The sequence below is a fragment of the Anomaloglossus baeobatrachus genome, chromosome 6 (assembly GCF_048569485.1).
Source record: "Anomaloglossus baeobatrachus isolate aAnoBae1 chromosome 6, aAnoBae1.hap1, whole genome shotgun sequence".
Classification (NCBI taxonomy): domain Eukaryota; kingdom Metazoa; phylum Chordata; class Amphibia; order Anura; family Aromobatidae; genus Anomaloglossus; species Anomaloglossus baeobatrachus.
The window spans coordinates 545154472-545171259 of record NC_134358.1 but is presented as its reverse complement, the minus strand read 5'-3'; the positions used below and the strand labels follow the sequence as shown (position 1 = coordinate 545171259).

The 16788-nt window shown below is 45.4% G+C and overlaps 1 protein-coding gene across 1 annotated transcript in view; it reads right to left on the bottom strand.

Moving 5' to 3' along the window:
* Positions 1–16788, bottom strand: part of PTTG1IP2 (PTTG1IP family member 2) — a 95496-nt gene that overhangs the window by 11922 nt on the left and 66786 nt on the right. The window contains 1 exon segment of the mRNA XM_075315628.1: positions 885–931. Coding sequence (XP_075171743.1) covers positions 885–931 — 47 coding nt within the window.

Genomic DNA, 16788 nt, shown 5'->3' with positions numbered 1-16788 from the left:
CAGCGCTCAGCAGAGATTTTACATTTAGCGCTAGCGCTGCCGAGATGATAGAGGAAAGGTCATCAGATTGGAAGATTGCGATCTTCACAAGAAAATAAGCCGTCACAGACAGAGGACACAAAAACAGGGATGAAACTAGAAAGAAATAATAAACTGCAACAAAGACAATAGAAGACTAAGATGTAAGTGTCAGTAGTAGTTGGTCATCCACCATGCTTTAAACTGCATGCAGCTCTGATTCTTCTGATTGGCTTCTGTATATGTGCATCAGCCCAGCACAAACACAGTGGTAATATAACAAATAATGAAAGATTAGCAGGTACTAGAGTTGAGAAAAAAAAAATAAAAAAAAAAAAATAATAATTGTGTAATATATAACCTCCTGCTCCCTGCGATATTTCTGGAGATACCCATGACTAGTAGGGCTGATGAAACATCATGTGTGTCTTTCAATCTAAAGGATGGATGTTGGGCCAGATCTACTTATCAAAGGAGGCACCAGCGACGCTGCAGGTAAAAGGAGGTGCGCAGGGCTCCAGTCAGTGCAGTGAAGCCATCATATTGCCTGTTCCCTGCTTATCCTGGCCCAGTCTACACAGCAAAGCTGACAAGTGAAGTGCATAAGGTAAGAAGTGTATGGCACTCGTGTCTAGTGATCAGCGTGAAAGCTGCAATATAAACCAGACTATTCATATGTGCAGGTCTAAATTTCTTTTTTTCTGCATACTATGTAGGGAATCACATCATTTTACATGACGGCGCTTAAAACATGGAGCTATAAAATAAGTCGGGGGGGAAGGAAATAAAAAAAAAAACAAACAAAAAAAAAAAAAAAACACAAAATGTAAAATATTAAAAATAAAAAAAAAGGATGACAAACTTACCATATTTTTTCCTGATCTCATTATGTTTTATGGTCCTTTCGTTCTTTCTGCAAGAAATAATGAAAAAAAAAAACACAACTTGTGAATTGGTACAGATCAGGATCCTCCTCACTACACCGATGCTTTATAGAGGCAGGAACATTTCTGGGCCGGGTTTTTCCTTTGTCTTGTCGTGTTTTATAGGGTTACTAGATTGGGAGTCTGTTTTATTTCTCCAAACAAACATAGCTGCAAAGACACAGGAGTCCACGGTCAGGGGGGACGCCCCGGAGTCCACGGTCAGGACCCCTCCTTCAAACAAGACTAGTTTTATTTTTGTTTTTCCAAATGTAGGGACTTCAGTGAAATACCACTTGGTTAAGATAAAGGATATAGATTAAAGACTGCAATGTAAAACCTGCAACCTAAATACCGCTTCAGCGCCTTCATGAACTCCTCACCCCAATTGAAATAAAAAGATGGATGAGGCGGGAATATGACGGATTAACACAATGGAAGGGAGAGCGGAGGAGAGCAAGTTCAAGAGCGAAGAGGAGACGGCCGGCCACGGTGCCAGGAAATAACATCATTACATCTATAGTAATACACCAAAACGAAAAGGTTTAAACCTGCCCGACGAAAATCCGGCCAACGGAAACCTGCCCGACGAAAATCCGGCCAACGGAAACCTGCCCGACGCAAATCCGGCCAACGGAAACCTGCCCGACGCAAATCCGGCCAACGGAAACCTGCCCGACGCAAATCCGGCCAACGGAAACCTGCCCGACGCAAATCCGGCCAACGGAAACCTGCCCGACGCAAATCCGGCCAACGGAAACCTGCCCGACGCAAATCCGGCCAACGGAAACCTGCCCGACGCAAATCCGGCCAACGGAAACCTGCCCGACGCAAATCCGGCCAACGGAAACCTGCCCGACGCAAATCCGGCCAACGGAAACCTGCCCGACGCAAATCCGGCCAACGGAAACCTGCCCGACGCAAATCCGTCCAAACTGAAACCTGCCCGACGCAAATCCGTCCAAACTGAAACCTGCCTGATGCAAATCTATCCAAATGCAAATTTATCCAATCAAAACCTGTGTGGACAGTGGTAGATCCTGTAGGGACAAAGCCTATTAAAACAAAAATGGTAACTCCCATTTGACAATTATTACAATTTAGAGATTTGACCAAACAGATTTGCAGGCTCCTGGTATAGAAGCCACATCAGTAGTCCATGGCTGCTTAGCTTTAAAAAGGGATTTTCAGTGATTTATTTTTTTTTTTTAAAACATTGTGGAAGTGTAAAGAACCATGTGAACCCCCTGTCACTCCAGCACCAAAGATCCGGTGATCCTTGCCGATCTGGCAGTGAGTTACAGGACGTCATCATTCATGTGTCTTCTGCAGCCAGTCACCGGTATCAGTGCTTAGCTGTCATACATGCAATACTAGCGAGGATCACCGGAACGGAAGAGACACGATCTGGTAAGCAATCAAAAATCCCTACTGTCCTGTAATATATTCAGAATAATAATTATTATAGAATCACAGTAAACCTTTTGAAAGTAGAAAAATGTGGCAACTGAGCCTAAGAGAGGACGGGCAGGTATACATTTAGTAGCTGAAATGGCAAAATATTGAGATATCAACCAATGCTACAAATGTAAGTGCAGAGATGGCGAATGTGCAGGAATTGCACCATTGGCTGCGGTCACGAGAGTTATCAGCAGGTCATCTGTATGCTCTGGTTGGGATTGGAACAAACTCATCTGTATAGTTGAACCCCCTTAAAATGAGCTGGTTAGTTGTGGCTGTAGCACTTAAAGGGGTTTTTATATTCAAAGATATTTATCACCTATGCACAGTAAAGGAAAAAAAAAAGGAAACCGAAACAAAACCTGATCACTAGCGGTCCCAATGGTCACTAGATAGAAAGGAGGCTCGGTTTCAACTTTCTTTGTCTGCCAATCAATGGAGGGGCATGGTCCAGCACATGTGAAATTACTTCATCTAATGTCTAAAGGACAGCCAAGAACTCCTTGGGAGAAGCGGGGGGCTCTCTTTTCTCAGTAAACTACTCAGTGCTCCTGAGATCTGGGGGTGCTGCAGCCAAAAAAGGCCCTAGTCTTCTGGGTCCTGCTGGAGACATGGCATAGTAAGGTTGAGGAGCTTGCTGCGGACTAAATACTATTTGACCAGTGGATGTAGAGCTCTAATGAATTTGGACATTTAACAGCATGTAGCGCCGGTTACGTCACTCTTATTGTTGTCCCTTATTAGAGATTGCTTGCGCGTCAATTGAAGGTACACAATTTGAAGGGGGAAGGGGTTGTAAATGTGTGTATCCTAGTTGGCCACCTTGGACTCTAATGTATTCAGGCCTATAGCAAGATTAATTTTCCTGCATCTGGGGGGGGTGGGGTCAGGGGTGGGCATTCCTTCTGCAGGGGGCACCCGATACACAATCCTGCAGATTGTCCAAAGACTGCCCTCCTTCATACTTTGAGTTACATGAAGAAGAAAATACCCCCAAATATATTCTATATATTTGTTTTTTTTATTTATAATATAATGTGTGTAAAAGGGGGTGGGTGTGATGATCACTTCTACCCATCCAGGGGGCTGATCCCAGGAAAGGGAGAACAAAAAGCCACACGTTTGGTCATAGAGTTGGTGCAGTGAGGTGGAGGGGCGAGGATCTGTTGCTGCGGCCAGGTCCTGGTGCCCATGAATGGACTATAGAGATTGAAGCTGGATACACGTGCTATGGTCATGATATCCGTCGTGTGGATTTGGGGAACAATCCTAAGGGCTATTGTTGATATCCGATGTATAGAGGAGCATAAAAGACTATTGTAAAAAAAAAAAAAAAAAAAAAAAAAAAAAAAAAAATTGTTGCATCGGTAACCTGCCTAGGTGATCAATACAACCCCCAACCTCAGATCTGCACAATGGGCAGAGTGTAGAAGGGATGGAATATGCTTAAAATTGATTTCGCCTTTAAAAAAATTCAACTTTTTCCTACAGTGATGATTGTATTTCCTAAAGAAATGGGTCAAGATGACAAACGGCGACACGCTGAATGTAAAAGTTGTCGGTATCTAAAGAAGCATAAAGAGCCAAGAGGAATAAAAAGTTTTATTTCTTGGAACGTTCACGGTCAAGTAACCGAGGAAAGCGATATATATTGGCGGAGTAAACTTCTCTCTATGAAATGCTGCCCTCCTGGTGCGGAGTCTCCGCTCAACAAAAGGCCAGCAAATCATTTCATGACAAATAGGTTATTTCAACCAAAATGCAATTTCGAGTCTATTGGCGGAGAAAAGTGACGGTTTTTATGAGGCCGGCACATCCCGCAAGTCAAGTCCTTCTCCGTTCATCCTATTAATTTGCGAGTCGTGCGATAGGATTCATTTGGAGAACGGCGTCCTGATGGTATTGTGTGGCGGAGCAATTTAAAAAGGACGACGTTAAAAAAAAAAAGAAAAAAAAAAAAAGAAAGTGAATATTACACTAAGGGAATCTAATTTTAAAGCCTCATTATTGCAACTCGGTATCTTCACGCAGAGGAAACGTAATGTGTCTTTAATAGGTTTGAAAAAAAATAATATATGATTGCCAGAATGATTAACTCTCCTGTTTTGCATATAAAATTAGACAACCTGCAACAGGCGTATTGGAGGTGTAAAAAATAATCAAATCTTTGCCCAAAGAAAAATTATTAATTTTTTTTTTTACATATACACACACACGATATATATATATATATATATATACACATACACATATATACATACATATATACATACACATATATACATACATATATACATACACATATATACATACATATACTATATATATATATACACATACACTATATATATATATACACACACACACACACACACACACATATACACACACACACACACACACTACAGGCCTAAAGTTTGGACACACCTTTTCATTTAAAAGAGTTTTCTTTATTTTCATGACTGAAAACTGTAGATTCACATTGGAGGCATCAAAACTATGAATTAACACATGTGGAATGAAATACTTCACAAAAAAGTGTGAAACAACTGAAAATATGTCTTATATTCTAGGTTCTTCAAAAGTAGCCACCTTTTGCTTTGATTACTGCTTTGCACACTCTTGGCATTCTCTTGATGAGCTTCAAGAGGTAGTCACCGGAAATGGTTTTCACTTCACAGGTGTGCCCTGTCAGGTTTAATAAGTGGGATTTCTTGCCTTATAAATGGGGTTGGGACCATCAGTTGTGTTGTGCAGAAGTCTGGTGGATACACAGCGGATAGTCCTACTGAATAGACTGTTACAATTTGTATTATGGCAAAAAAAAAACAAAAAACAGCCAAGTAAAGAAAAACGAGTGGCCATCATTACTTTAAGAAATGAAGGTCAGTCAGTCCGAAAAATTGGGAAAACGTTGAAAAGTGTCCCCAAGTACAGTGGCAAAAACCAAACGCTACAAAGAAACTGGCTCACATGAAGCCTGCCCCAGGAAAGGAAGACCAAGAGTCACCTCTGCTGCAGAGGATAAGTTTATCCGAGTCACCAGCCTCAGAAATCGCAGGTCAGACAGGTAACAGCAGCTCAGATTAGAGACCAGGTCAATGCCACACAGAGTTCTAGCAGCAGACACATCTCTAGAACAACTGTTAAGAGGAGACTTTGTGCAGCAGCCTTCATGGTAAAATAGCTGCTAGGAAACCACTGCTAAGGACAGGCAACAAGCAGAAGAGACTTGTTTGGGCTAAAGAACACAAGGAATGGACATTAGACCAGTGGAAATATGTGCTTTGGTCTCATGAATCCAAATTTGAGATCTGTGGATCCAACCATCGTGTCTTTGTAGAAAAGGTGAACGGATGGACTCTACATGCCTGGTTCCCACCGTGAAGCATGGAGGAGGAAGTGTGATGGTGCTTTGCTGGTGACACTGTTGGGGATTTATTCAAAAGTGAAGGCATACTGAACCAGCATGGCTACCACAGCATCTTGCAGCGGCGTGCTATTCCACCCGGTTTGCATTTAGTTGGACAATCATTTATTTTTCAACAGGACAATGACCCCAAACACCTCCAGGCTGTGTAAGGGCTATTTGACTAAGAAGGACTATTTGGCTATTTGACTAAGAAGGAGAGAGTAATTGGGTGCTACGCCAGATGACTTGCCTCCAGTCACCAGACCTGAACCCAATCAAGATGGTTTGGGGTGAGCTGGACCGCAGAGTGAAGGCAAAAGCGACAACAAGTGCTAAGCATCTCTGGGAACTCCTTCAAGACTGTTGGAAAACCATTTCCGGTGACTACCTCTTGAAGCTCATCAAGAGAATGCCAAGAGTGTGCAAAGCAGCATACAAAGCCAAAAGGTGGCTACTTTGAAGAGCCTAAAAATATAAGACATATTTTCAGTTGTTTCACACTTTGTTAAATATTTCATTCCACATGTGTTAAAATTCATAGTTTTGATGCCTTCAATGTGAATCTACAATTTTCAATCATGAAAATAAAGAAAAAACTTTGAATGAGAAGGTGTATCCAAACTTTTGGTCTGTACTGATATACAGTAATATATATGTCCAATAAGAAAAATTCCATTTGTGTGGCTTGGCAGCGGCGGACTCTTAACACTACAGGGTCTGACAAGCAACCTGATGTTTCAGAGTTGTTCAGCCAGAGCCGGGCGTCGGCTGATTCAGGTTCTCTGGTCTTCAGCCCTGCAGGAGTTAATTTCTGCAGACTGGTGAGCAGGACACAAGTGCTCAGGTTGTTAATTGCCATGTGCAGCTGTCTCCTTCCTATTTAAAAAGGTACGGGTTTCTTCCATTATGTGCCGATAAGAGCTTCAGCTAGCTTAGCTCCTGCGATTCTGGTCCTAGTGGTGATCCAGTTCATGGTGATCTGTAGTTTCGATTTTGAGTGGTGTGGAAGTTTCCCTGTTGTGCGTTTACTTCCTTCCGGTTTCTTTATTCCCCTGCACACATATTGTCTCTCCTTTGTGTTGGAGTGCAAGTTTTCATTTTCCCTTGTCAGTCTCATTTCCATGGGGTTTTGTTACTGTGTCTCCACCCAACCCAAGGGTGAAGATGAGAGGGACTAATATCAGGGCTCGGACAGGAGTCAGGGTAATGCTGGGGGCTCAGACTTTGCTACCATCAAGCCTACCTCTGAGATAAGGAACAGCGCAGTGTCTAGAGTCTGAGAGCCAGCCTAGGGCCCCTGTTCCGTCATTACATACCCAGTGACACTGGAGTATTTTATATTACAGTCCACTAATGGAGAATACCTAAGCATCTGTTATATAATTTACGGTTTGGGAGGTTTGTAATTTGCCAATTCTTCTGGGAATGAAGGCCTCCCCTTTCCAGGAAGGGGGGGGGGAAATAAATAAATTATGGAGAGGCTTTCAATAGTGGTAAAGGGAGTTTACATGGTTTTACAGAACCAGCCTTACGCTCATTCATAAAAGTCTGCTTAGTCGGGTTCCGAGAATGGAGCATTGCACCCCCTTTACTTACGAGCCTGAAACAGTGACAGCCAGATGCGTGGCGGAGTCTGGTATTGCAGTTAGACTAGGGGGGAGAAAAAAAAAACCCACCCTTGTAAAATCCCCCCACCACTCCGGTGCACATCTCATCTGCATGCAAGCAGAAAAGCTGGACTGCCGGGGGATGTAACCGGTTTAAAATGTATTTTTTATTATTTTAGCACATTTCCAAATTCTGCAAAAAAAAAAAAAAAAATAAAAGTGGGCAAACACCTTTGACGTCTACCCCTTAGGCAACAGAGAAAAAAAAAAACATGCATTACTGCTTGATTCATAGACCCCTCACCCAATTATGTCATCATCCACCACATAACCGCTTTGCTTCTTAGACCTTTTTATAAAATATTAATGCATTTGTTAGCAAAAAAAAAGCCGAGAAGCAGAGTGGTTAAAGAATGAGCCGCTCTTCCGGGGCCGTCATAACTCAGGCCCGGGATTTACTATGCTGTCACTTTCCGACGCTCAGACATTTTTCACCACCGGTGTTGCCGAGCACGATCTGAGATTTTGGTAGTAAATAAGGGGAGCGGAGAACAAGGCAGGGCTAATGAATTAGTCAACTGCGGCTGTGTATTTTCAGGACGTATTATGTCTGATGCAAATCCATAACGTTCCCCTGACAAAGGCTTTTTAATGAATTTTTGATGTATCTGTGCAGAGCAATTGTGTGAGGCTACACCACGGGCCACGGTGAGCAACTGGTGGGGGTGGGGGGGGGGGCAGAAAACTTGTTTGGGTATTTTAAAATCTCCTCTACACCTCTAAGCACCAATTAACGAAAAAGTTCATGGCACTATTCAATTAAAGGGAATCGGTCACCACTTTTTTGGCGTATAAGCTGCGGCCACCACCAGGCTCTTATCTACAGCATTCTAACATGCTGTGTATATAAGAGCCCAGGCCGCTGTGTAGAACATAAAAAACACTTTATAATACTTACCTAACAGTCGTGCGGTGGACCATATGGGTATCTCTGTTCTCCGATGCCGGCGCAGCCTCTTTCGGCCATCTTTTTCCTCTTTCTCTAGCCGCGGTGCATGACGGGTCCAACATCATCCACACGCAGCGGCATTCAGGTCCTGAGCAGGGCAGATCAAAGCATTGTAGTGCGCCTGCGCGGGACCGGCGAGTGTGTGTGACGTAAACACGTCATACACCCAGGCTTCCGACGGAGGACGAAGATGGCCGAAAGAGGCGGCACCCCTGCTCATTCAGCTTGCCTATAAACAATAACCCCTGACAATGTGCCCCCTGCTGGCCATCAGGCTAATGAACATGAAGGAGCTCATAGAGGATGACCGGTTCAATATTATTATTGGGAGCAAAATTTTGTGTGTCTAACATGCTAGAAATAGAATATACTAGCGAGTGTCACGTCATCACAAAAGTTCACAGTGTTCCGTAAACAGTTAAAATAAATACATTTTATATTATATAAAAATAATATAATATATATTATATAAAAATAATATAATATATATTATATAAAAATATAATGTATATTATATAAAAATAATATAATATATATTATATTATATAAAAATAATATATATTATATAAAAATAATATATATTATATAAAAATAATATAATATATATTATATAAAAATAATATAATATATATTATATAAAAATAATATAATATATATTATATAAAAATATAATATATTATATAAAAATAATATAATATATATTATATAAAAATAATATAATATATATTATATAAAAATAATATAATATAATATAATATATATATATTTTATCACACACACACACACACACACACACACACACACACACACACACACTCTGCTAGGGTACTCCTCAGTGTTCCCACTGGAGAATACGAAGGTAGAGAGTTTCCTGATAACAGTGAGCAACAGCCAGCATTGACCCTGCTGCCGGCAAACTCCTGAGTATCTCGTTATTAACGGACAATTAGAACATAAAACGTTGCACTCAGATTGCCTGTAACTGATGATTTTACTCACTGCATTTAATGCATTATCTGGACCCTGGAAGGGTCCTGCACACGTCAGATCAATGCCGGAGGGAGAGAAATGCACTGAAACATTAGTCCATTAGGCATGAAATAGGTTTCCTTCCATCAACACTTGAGCCGAGAATAAACAGAGTGAATGAGCCGGACGCCAGAGCGGCCATCTGTTCCTCTAAGTGACTGTATACAGCCGTAATCAGGAGGCAGGCGAGCGATACGTAGGCAACACTATTATTTACTGTTATGCCATGTTCCCTACAGTAATGGGCACAACATGGGACATCACGGTCCAGGGGCAAATAAACCTCATTTGTCTCTTTTCTTATGTAGATTACTTTTAACTCTTAATACCATCAAAACTCGCTTTTATTATAGTAGTTATATTCTTGTACATAGGGGCAGTATTATAGTAGCTATATTCTTGTACATAAGGGGCAGTATTATAGTAGCTATATTCTTGTACATAAGGGGCAGTATTGTAGTAGCTATATTCTTGTATATAGGAGCAGTATTATAGTAGTTATATTCTTGTACATAGGGGGCAGTATTATAGTAATTATATTCTTGTACATAGGGGGCAGTATTATAGTAGCTATATTCTTGTACATAGAGGGCAGTATTATAGTAAGGTCCAGAAGTCTTTGGCCAGTGCTCGAATTTTTGTGATTTCAGCTCTGCATATCATTTTGTGAATGAAACAATTGAGATGTAATTGGAGTGGAGACTTTCAGGTTTAAAGGGGTTATCCGGCTTCGTTTGACTTTTTTTCATTATTACACTATTGGGCTACATTGGGGCAGGTAAGTAGATAGAGACCACTTACCTGCCCGGCTGTCAGCCCCTCTCCCCCGGCTCAGAGTGGCCATGTGACCGCTCCTGCCGCGATTTTGCTGCTTCCGGTCATTTCATGTCTACATGGGCAGGGCCATGTTGACATGCAAATCTGGAACAGCATGTTGCCGCCCTGCTGGGCTGTACAGTGTGTGGAGTAACCGCCCCCATTCCCTGCACCCTCCCACACATTCCCCTGCACCCCGTACTCTGCCCACAACCTCGCACACACTCCGTAGTCTCCCTCCCCCGCCTCCTGTGCCCAGCTACGTGCGCCCTGAATTCCAGCCGATTCAGTGTCCAGTTCAATAAGGCAAGGAACACTTGCTGTCAGATACACTGTCAGCGCTGTGTCCCCAGCGCTTTATCATGTTTACTGCCCGACGCCCTGGGAACTGTTCCCCCTCCCCCCCCCCCCCCCCGTGCGCGCTGTCTGTGTCAGCATGGGTCATCTGTGTATGTGCATCAGTCTGTGTCCCGCGCCAGCCCCGCGGATGCCCGCACTTCTCACGCCGCGGGGCTGGCAGGGAGCGGGACACTGACTGCTAAAAGGTGGCATCACGCACAGCGACAACGACGTCGCTGCTACGTCACAATTTTCTGTGACGTTGCAGCGATGTCCCGTCGCTGTCGCTGTGTGTGACATCCAGCAACGAGCTGGCCCCTGCTGTGAGGTCGCCGCTCGTTGCTGAATGTCCAGCTTCATTTTTTGGTCGTCGCTCTCCCGCTGTGACGCACACATCGCTGTGTGTGACAGCGAGAGAGCGACGAAATGAAGCGAGCAGGGAGCAGGAGCCGGCAGCTGCGGTAAGCTGTAACCAAGGTAAACATCGGGTAACCAAGGTGGTTACCCGATATTTACCTTAGTTACCAGCCTCCGCCGCTCTCACGCTGCCAGCGCCAGCTCCTGCTGTCTGCACATGTAGCTGCAGTACACATCGTGTAATTAACCCGATGTGTACTGTAGCTAGGAGAGCAGGGAGCCAGCGCTAAGCAGTGTGCGCGGCTCCCTGCTCTCTGCACATGTAGCTGCAGGTTAGATTAGATGAGATAATTACCTGCTGTGACGATCTCCTGCCTCCTGACGTCACCGCGGTCACTGCCTTCTCTGCCCGTCTCGCGGGCGGCCCGAGACTGTCACTAGCAGTGACGTCACGGGCTCTCGCGATACTGCGTAGAACGCGGCGGGCATAGAAGTCAGTGACAGCGCTAACGTCAGCAGAGCAGGAGATCGTTACTGCAGGTAATGATCTCATCTAACCTCCTGATGGCAGCGCTCGGCATCCCCTGCAGTGACCTGGGCTGACCTATTGATGTTCGCTCAGGTCACTGCACGGCTCTCTCAGCCAATGGGGAACATTTTGTTCTTCATTGACTGGGAGTCTCATTGACTATGGTATGGATCGCCGTGCGACCCCCTTATTGGATTACACCGGACCCGGATTGGATTGTTCTTGTCAATAAATTGTTGAAAGAGGGAATGTGGGGAGTGTTTTTTCAAATAAAACTTTTTTTGTTGTCTATTTTTTATTTCTTACTGACTGGGTTGGTGATGTCGGGTATCTGATAGACGCCTGACCTCACCAACCCCAGGGCTTGATGCCAGGTGACATTACACATCTGGTATTAACCCCATATATTACCCCGTTTGCCAACGCACCAGGGCGCGGGTTGAGCTGGGGCGAAGCACCAGGATTGGCGCATCTAATGGCTATTTTTAGGCTGGGGAGTGTCCAATAACGGTGGACCTCCCTAGTCTGAGAATACCAGACCACAGCTGTCCGCTTTACCTTGGCTGGTGATTCAATTTGGGGGGGACCCCACGTTTTTTGTTTTAAATTATTTATTTAATTTTAAATAGCGTGGGGTGCCCTCTATTTTGGATTACCAGCCAAGGTGAAGCTGCCAGCTGTGGTCTGCAGGCTGCAGCCGTCTGCTTTACCCTAGCTGGCTACAAAAGATAGGGGGGACCTCACGTCGTTTTTTTTAATTATTTAGTTATTGGCTAAATACAAGGCTAAGCACCCTTTAGTGCCACATGAAAGGCACTAAAGGGTGCCAGCTTAGAATATGCGGGGGGGTAGGACATTATATTGGTCTCTCTCATCTATTATCTATCCCTCTATCCCTTGATTCATTCATCCATCCCTCTATTTATCCCTCTAGCTATCTGTCTATCTATCTAGCTGCTTCCGTTTTTTTGCAGTATGAAAAAAATAGGAAGGTACGCAGATGACGCACGGACCATATACAGAACGGAACGGATGCCACACAGTTGCATCCGTGAAAAAACATGACCATTTTTTTGCAGACCGCAAAAACGGGGCAGTCCTGTGAATGTAGCCTAATCAAGAGGCTTATGAGGGTGATTTATTTAATTACAAAAAAACTTTTTTCTTGGTGTGTTTATTTACTGTCACTTACAGATTACTAAGGAAGGGGGGGGTCTCAGACCCTGACGATTAATATCTGGCTTAGAGGCAGCTGTGGGCTGTAATTAACTTCATATTAGCCTGATTGCCACCACCCCAGAGCAACCAGGAAGAGCCAGGTAAAGTGCTGGGATTGTCACATCTAATGGATGTGACAATCCTGAGTGGCTGCAGGCTGCTATTTTTAGGCACGGGGCGGCTCAATAAATAGGGGTCTCCCCAGCCTGACAATACCAGCCCCCAGCTTTTGTGGTTTATCATGCCTGGGTACCAAAATTCGGGGGAACTGAATTTCGTTTATTTTTAAATTATTTTTGTAAATCAAGAAAAAAGCCGCATGCAGTTCCTCTTATTTGGATACACAGCCAAGATAAGCGCACGGCTGGGGGCTGCATACTGTAGCCATAAGCTTTTTCTGTTCTTGGTGTCATAATATGGGAGAAAAACAGTGAAAAATTTTATGCGTTTTATACCACAATAATGATCCACAGAGTTGAATTGCTTTCCCGCTCATCAACAGTCTTGGCGCCCGTGATTGGTTGTAGGCAGATGCTGTCACATACGCTAAGGGTGCCTCTGACTGCAACCAATCACAGGAGACAGGATAGCCGGAGGACTGGGAAAGCAGTGCATATGAATGAGCAGTAATTAGCGGCCCAGCAAGTGAAGGAGAAGCCACGGGAGCAGTGTACAGCTGCAACGGAGCCTCGGTCAGTATGAAGCGCTTTCTTCTTTTTTTTTTACGTTACTATTCATTTTTAATTTCACAAGTGCCTGATCCGGATCACACATCCGGAATCCAGGGCCTGGTTCTGCCCAACAATAGCCTCTGATACTCTGAAAAGAGGGCTGTTTACCCCTAAGCTGACTGATTGAAAAGATGATGCAAAGTTTTGTGAACCTCTATTTTCAACAACCCACAAAGTACAGTTTCATCAACACAGTATGATAGCCCCGACACAACCCACCACATTTTATAATGGCTCACACACACACACACACACACACACACAGTATAATGCGCTTCACATAGACATCCAAATACTATAATGTCCCCCTCATACAGCCCAGCAAACTATATTGTGGCCCCTACACAGATCAAAACAGTATAATGGCTGCCCCACCTAATGATTAAAAAGGGAATTTTGTTTACTTACCGTAAATTCCTTTTCTTCTAGCTCCAATTGGGAGACTCAGACAATTGACAATTGGTGTATAGGCTATGCCTCCGGAGGCCACACAAAGTATTACACTAAAAGTGTAAAGCCCCTCCCCTTCTGCCTATACACCCCCCGTGCTCCTCAGTTTTGGTGCAAAAGCAAGAAGGAGGAAAAAATTATAAATTGGTTTAAAGTAAATTCAATCCGAAGGAATATCGGAGAACTGAAACCATTCAACATGAACAACATGTGTACACAAAAAAAACAGGGGCGGGTGCTGGGTCTCCCAATTGGAGCTAGAAGAAAAGGAATTTACGGTAAGTAAACAAAATTCCCTTCTTTGTCGCTCCATTGGGAGACCCAGACAATTGGGACGTCCAAAAGCAGTCCCTGGGTGGGTAAATAATACCTCATAATAGAGCCGTAACCGGCTCCGTCCTACGGGTGGGCAACCGCCGCCTGAAGGACTCGCCTACCTAGGCTGGCATCTGCCGAAGCATAGGTATGCACCTGATAGTGTTTCGTGAAAGTGTGCAGGCTCGACCAGGTAGCCGCCTGACACACCTGCTGAGCCGTAGCCTGGTGCCGCAAAGCCCAGGACGCTCCCACGGCCCTGGTAGAATGGGCCTTCAGCCCTGAGGGAATCGGAAGCCCCGAGGAACGATAAGCCTCGAGAATTGGTTCCTTGATCCATCGAGCCAGGGTTGATTTGGAAGCTTGTGACCCTTTACGCTGGCCAGCGACAAGGACAAAGAGTGCATCCGAGCGGCGCAGGGGCGCCGTACGAGAAATGTAGAATCTGAGTGCTCTCACCAGATCTAACAAGTGCAAATCCTTTTCACATTGGTGAACTGGATGAGGACAAAAAGAGGGTAAGGAGATATCCTGATTGAGATGAAAGGGGGATACCACCTTAGGGAGAAAGTCCGGAACCGGAAGCAGAACCACCTTGTCCTGGTGAAACACCAGGAAGGGGGCTTTGCATGACAGCGCTGCTAGCTCAGGTACTCTCCGAAGTGAAGTGACTGCTACTAGAAAAACCACCTTCTGCGAAAGGCGTGAGAGAGAGATATCCCTCATTGGCTCGAACGGTGGTTTCTGAAGAACCATCAGCACCCTGTTCAGATCCCAGGGTTCTAACGGACGCTTGTAAGGAGGGACGATGTGACAAACCCCCTGCAGGAACGTGCATACCTGTGGAAGTCTGGCTAGGCGCTTCTGAAAAAACACAGAGAGCGCTGAGACTTGTCCCTTAAGGGAGCCGAGCGACAAACCCTTTTCCAATCCGGATTGAAGGAAGGAAAGAAAAGTGGGCAAGGCAAATGGCCAGGGAGTAAAACCCTGATCAGAGCACCAGGATAAGAATATCCTCCACGTCCTGTGGTAGATCTTGGCGGACGTTGGTTTCCTAGCCTGTCTCATAGTGGCAATGACCTCTTGAGATAACCCCGAAGACGCTAGGATCCAGGACTCAATGGCCACACAGTCAGGTTGAGGGCCGCAGAATTCAGATGGAAAAACGGCCCTTGAGACAGCAAATCTGGTCGGTCTGGTAGTGCCCACGGTTGGCCGACCGTGAGATGCCACAGATCCGGGTACCACGACCTCCTCGGCCAGTCTGGAGCAACGAGGATGGCGCGGCGGCAGTCGGCCCTGATCTTGCGTAACGCTCTGGGCAACAGTGCCAGAGGAGGGAACACATAAGGGAGTTGAAACTGCGACCAATCCTGAACTAAGGCGTCTGCCGCCAGAGCTCTGTGATCTTGAGACCGTGCCATGAATGTCGGGACCTTGTTGTTGTGCCGGGACGCCATTAGGTCGACGTCCGGCATTCCCCAGCGGCAACAGATCTCCTGAAACACATCCGGGTGAAGGGACCATTCCCCTGCGTCCATGCCCTGGCGACTGAGAAAGTCTGCTTCCCAGTTTTCTACGCCCGGGATGTGAACTGCGGATATGGTGGAGGCTGTGGCTTCCACCCACAGCAGAATCCGCCGAACTTCCTGGAAGGCTTGCCGACTGCGTGTCCCGCCTTGGCGGTTGATGTATGCCACCGCTGTGGAGTTGTCCGACTGAATTCGGATCTGCTTGCCTTCCAGCCACGGCTGGAACGCCTTTAGGGCAAGATACACTGCCCTTATCTCCAGAACATTGATCTGAAGGGAGGACTCTGTCTGAGTCCAAGTACCCTGAGCCCTGTGGTGGAGAAAGACCGCTCCCCACCCTGACAGGCTCGCGTCCGTCGTGACCACCGCCCAGGATGGGGGCAGGAAGGATTTCCCCTTCGACAGAGAAGTGGGGAGGAGCCACCACTGAAGGGAAGCTTTGGTTGCCCGAGAAAGGGAGACGTTCCTGTCGAGGGACGTCGACTTCCTGTCCCATTTGCGGAGAATGTCCCATTGAAGAGGGCGCAGATGAAACTGCGCAAAAGGAACTGCCTCCATTGCTGCCACCATCTTCCCTAGGAAGTGCATGAGGCGCCTCAGTGGGTGTGACTGACCATGAAGGAGAGATTGCACCCCTGTCTGTAGTGAACGCTGTTTGTTCAGCGGAAGCTTCACTATCGCTGAGAGAGTATGAAACTCCATGCCAAGATATGTCAGTGATTGGGCCGGTGTCAGATTTGACTTTGGAAAATTGATGATCCACCCGAAACTCTGGAGAGTTTCCAGAGCAATGTTCAGGCTGTGTTGGCATGCCCCTTGAGAGGGTGCCTTGACAAGCAGATCGTCTAAGTAAGGGATCACCGAGTGTCCCTGAGAGTGTAGGATTGCCACCACTGTTGCCATGACCTTGGTGAAGACCCGTGGGGCTGTCGCCAGGCCAAAAGGCAGTGCCACGAACTGAAGGTGTTCGTCCCCTATGGCGAAGCGCAGGAAGCGCTGATGCTCTGGTGCAATCGGTACGTGGAGATAAGCATCTTTGATG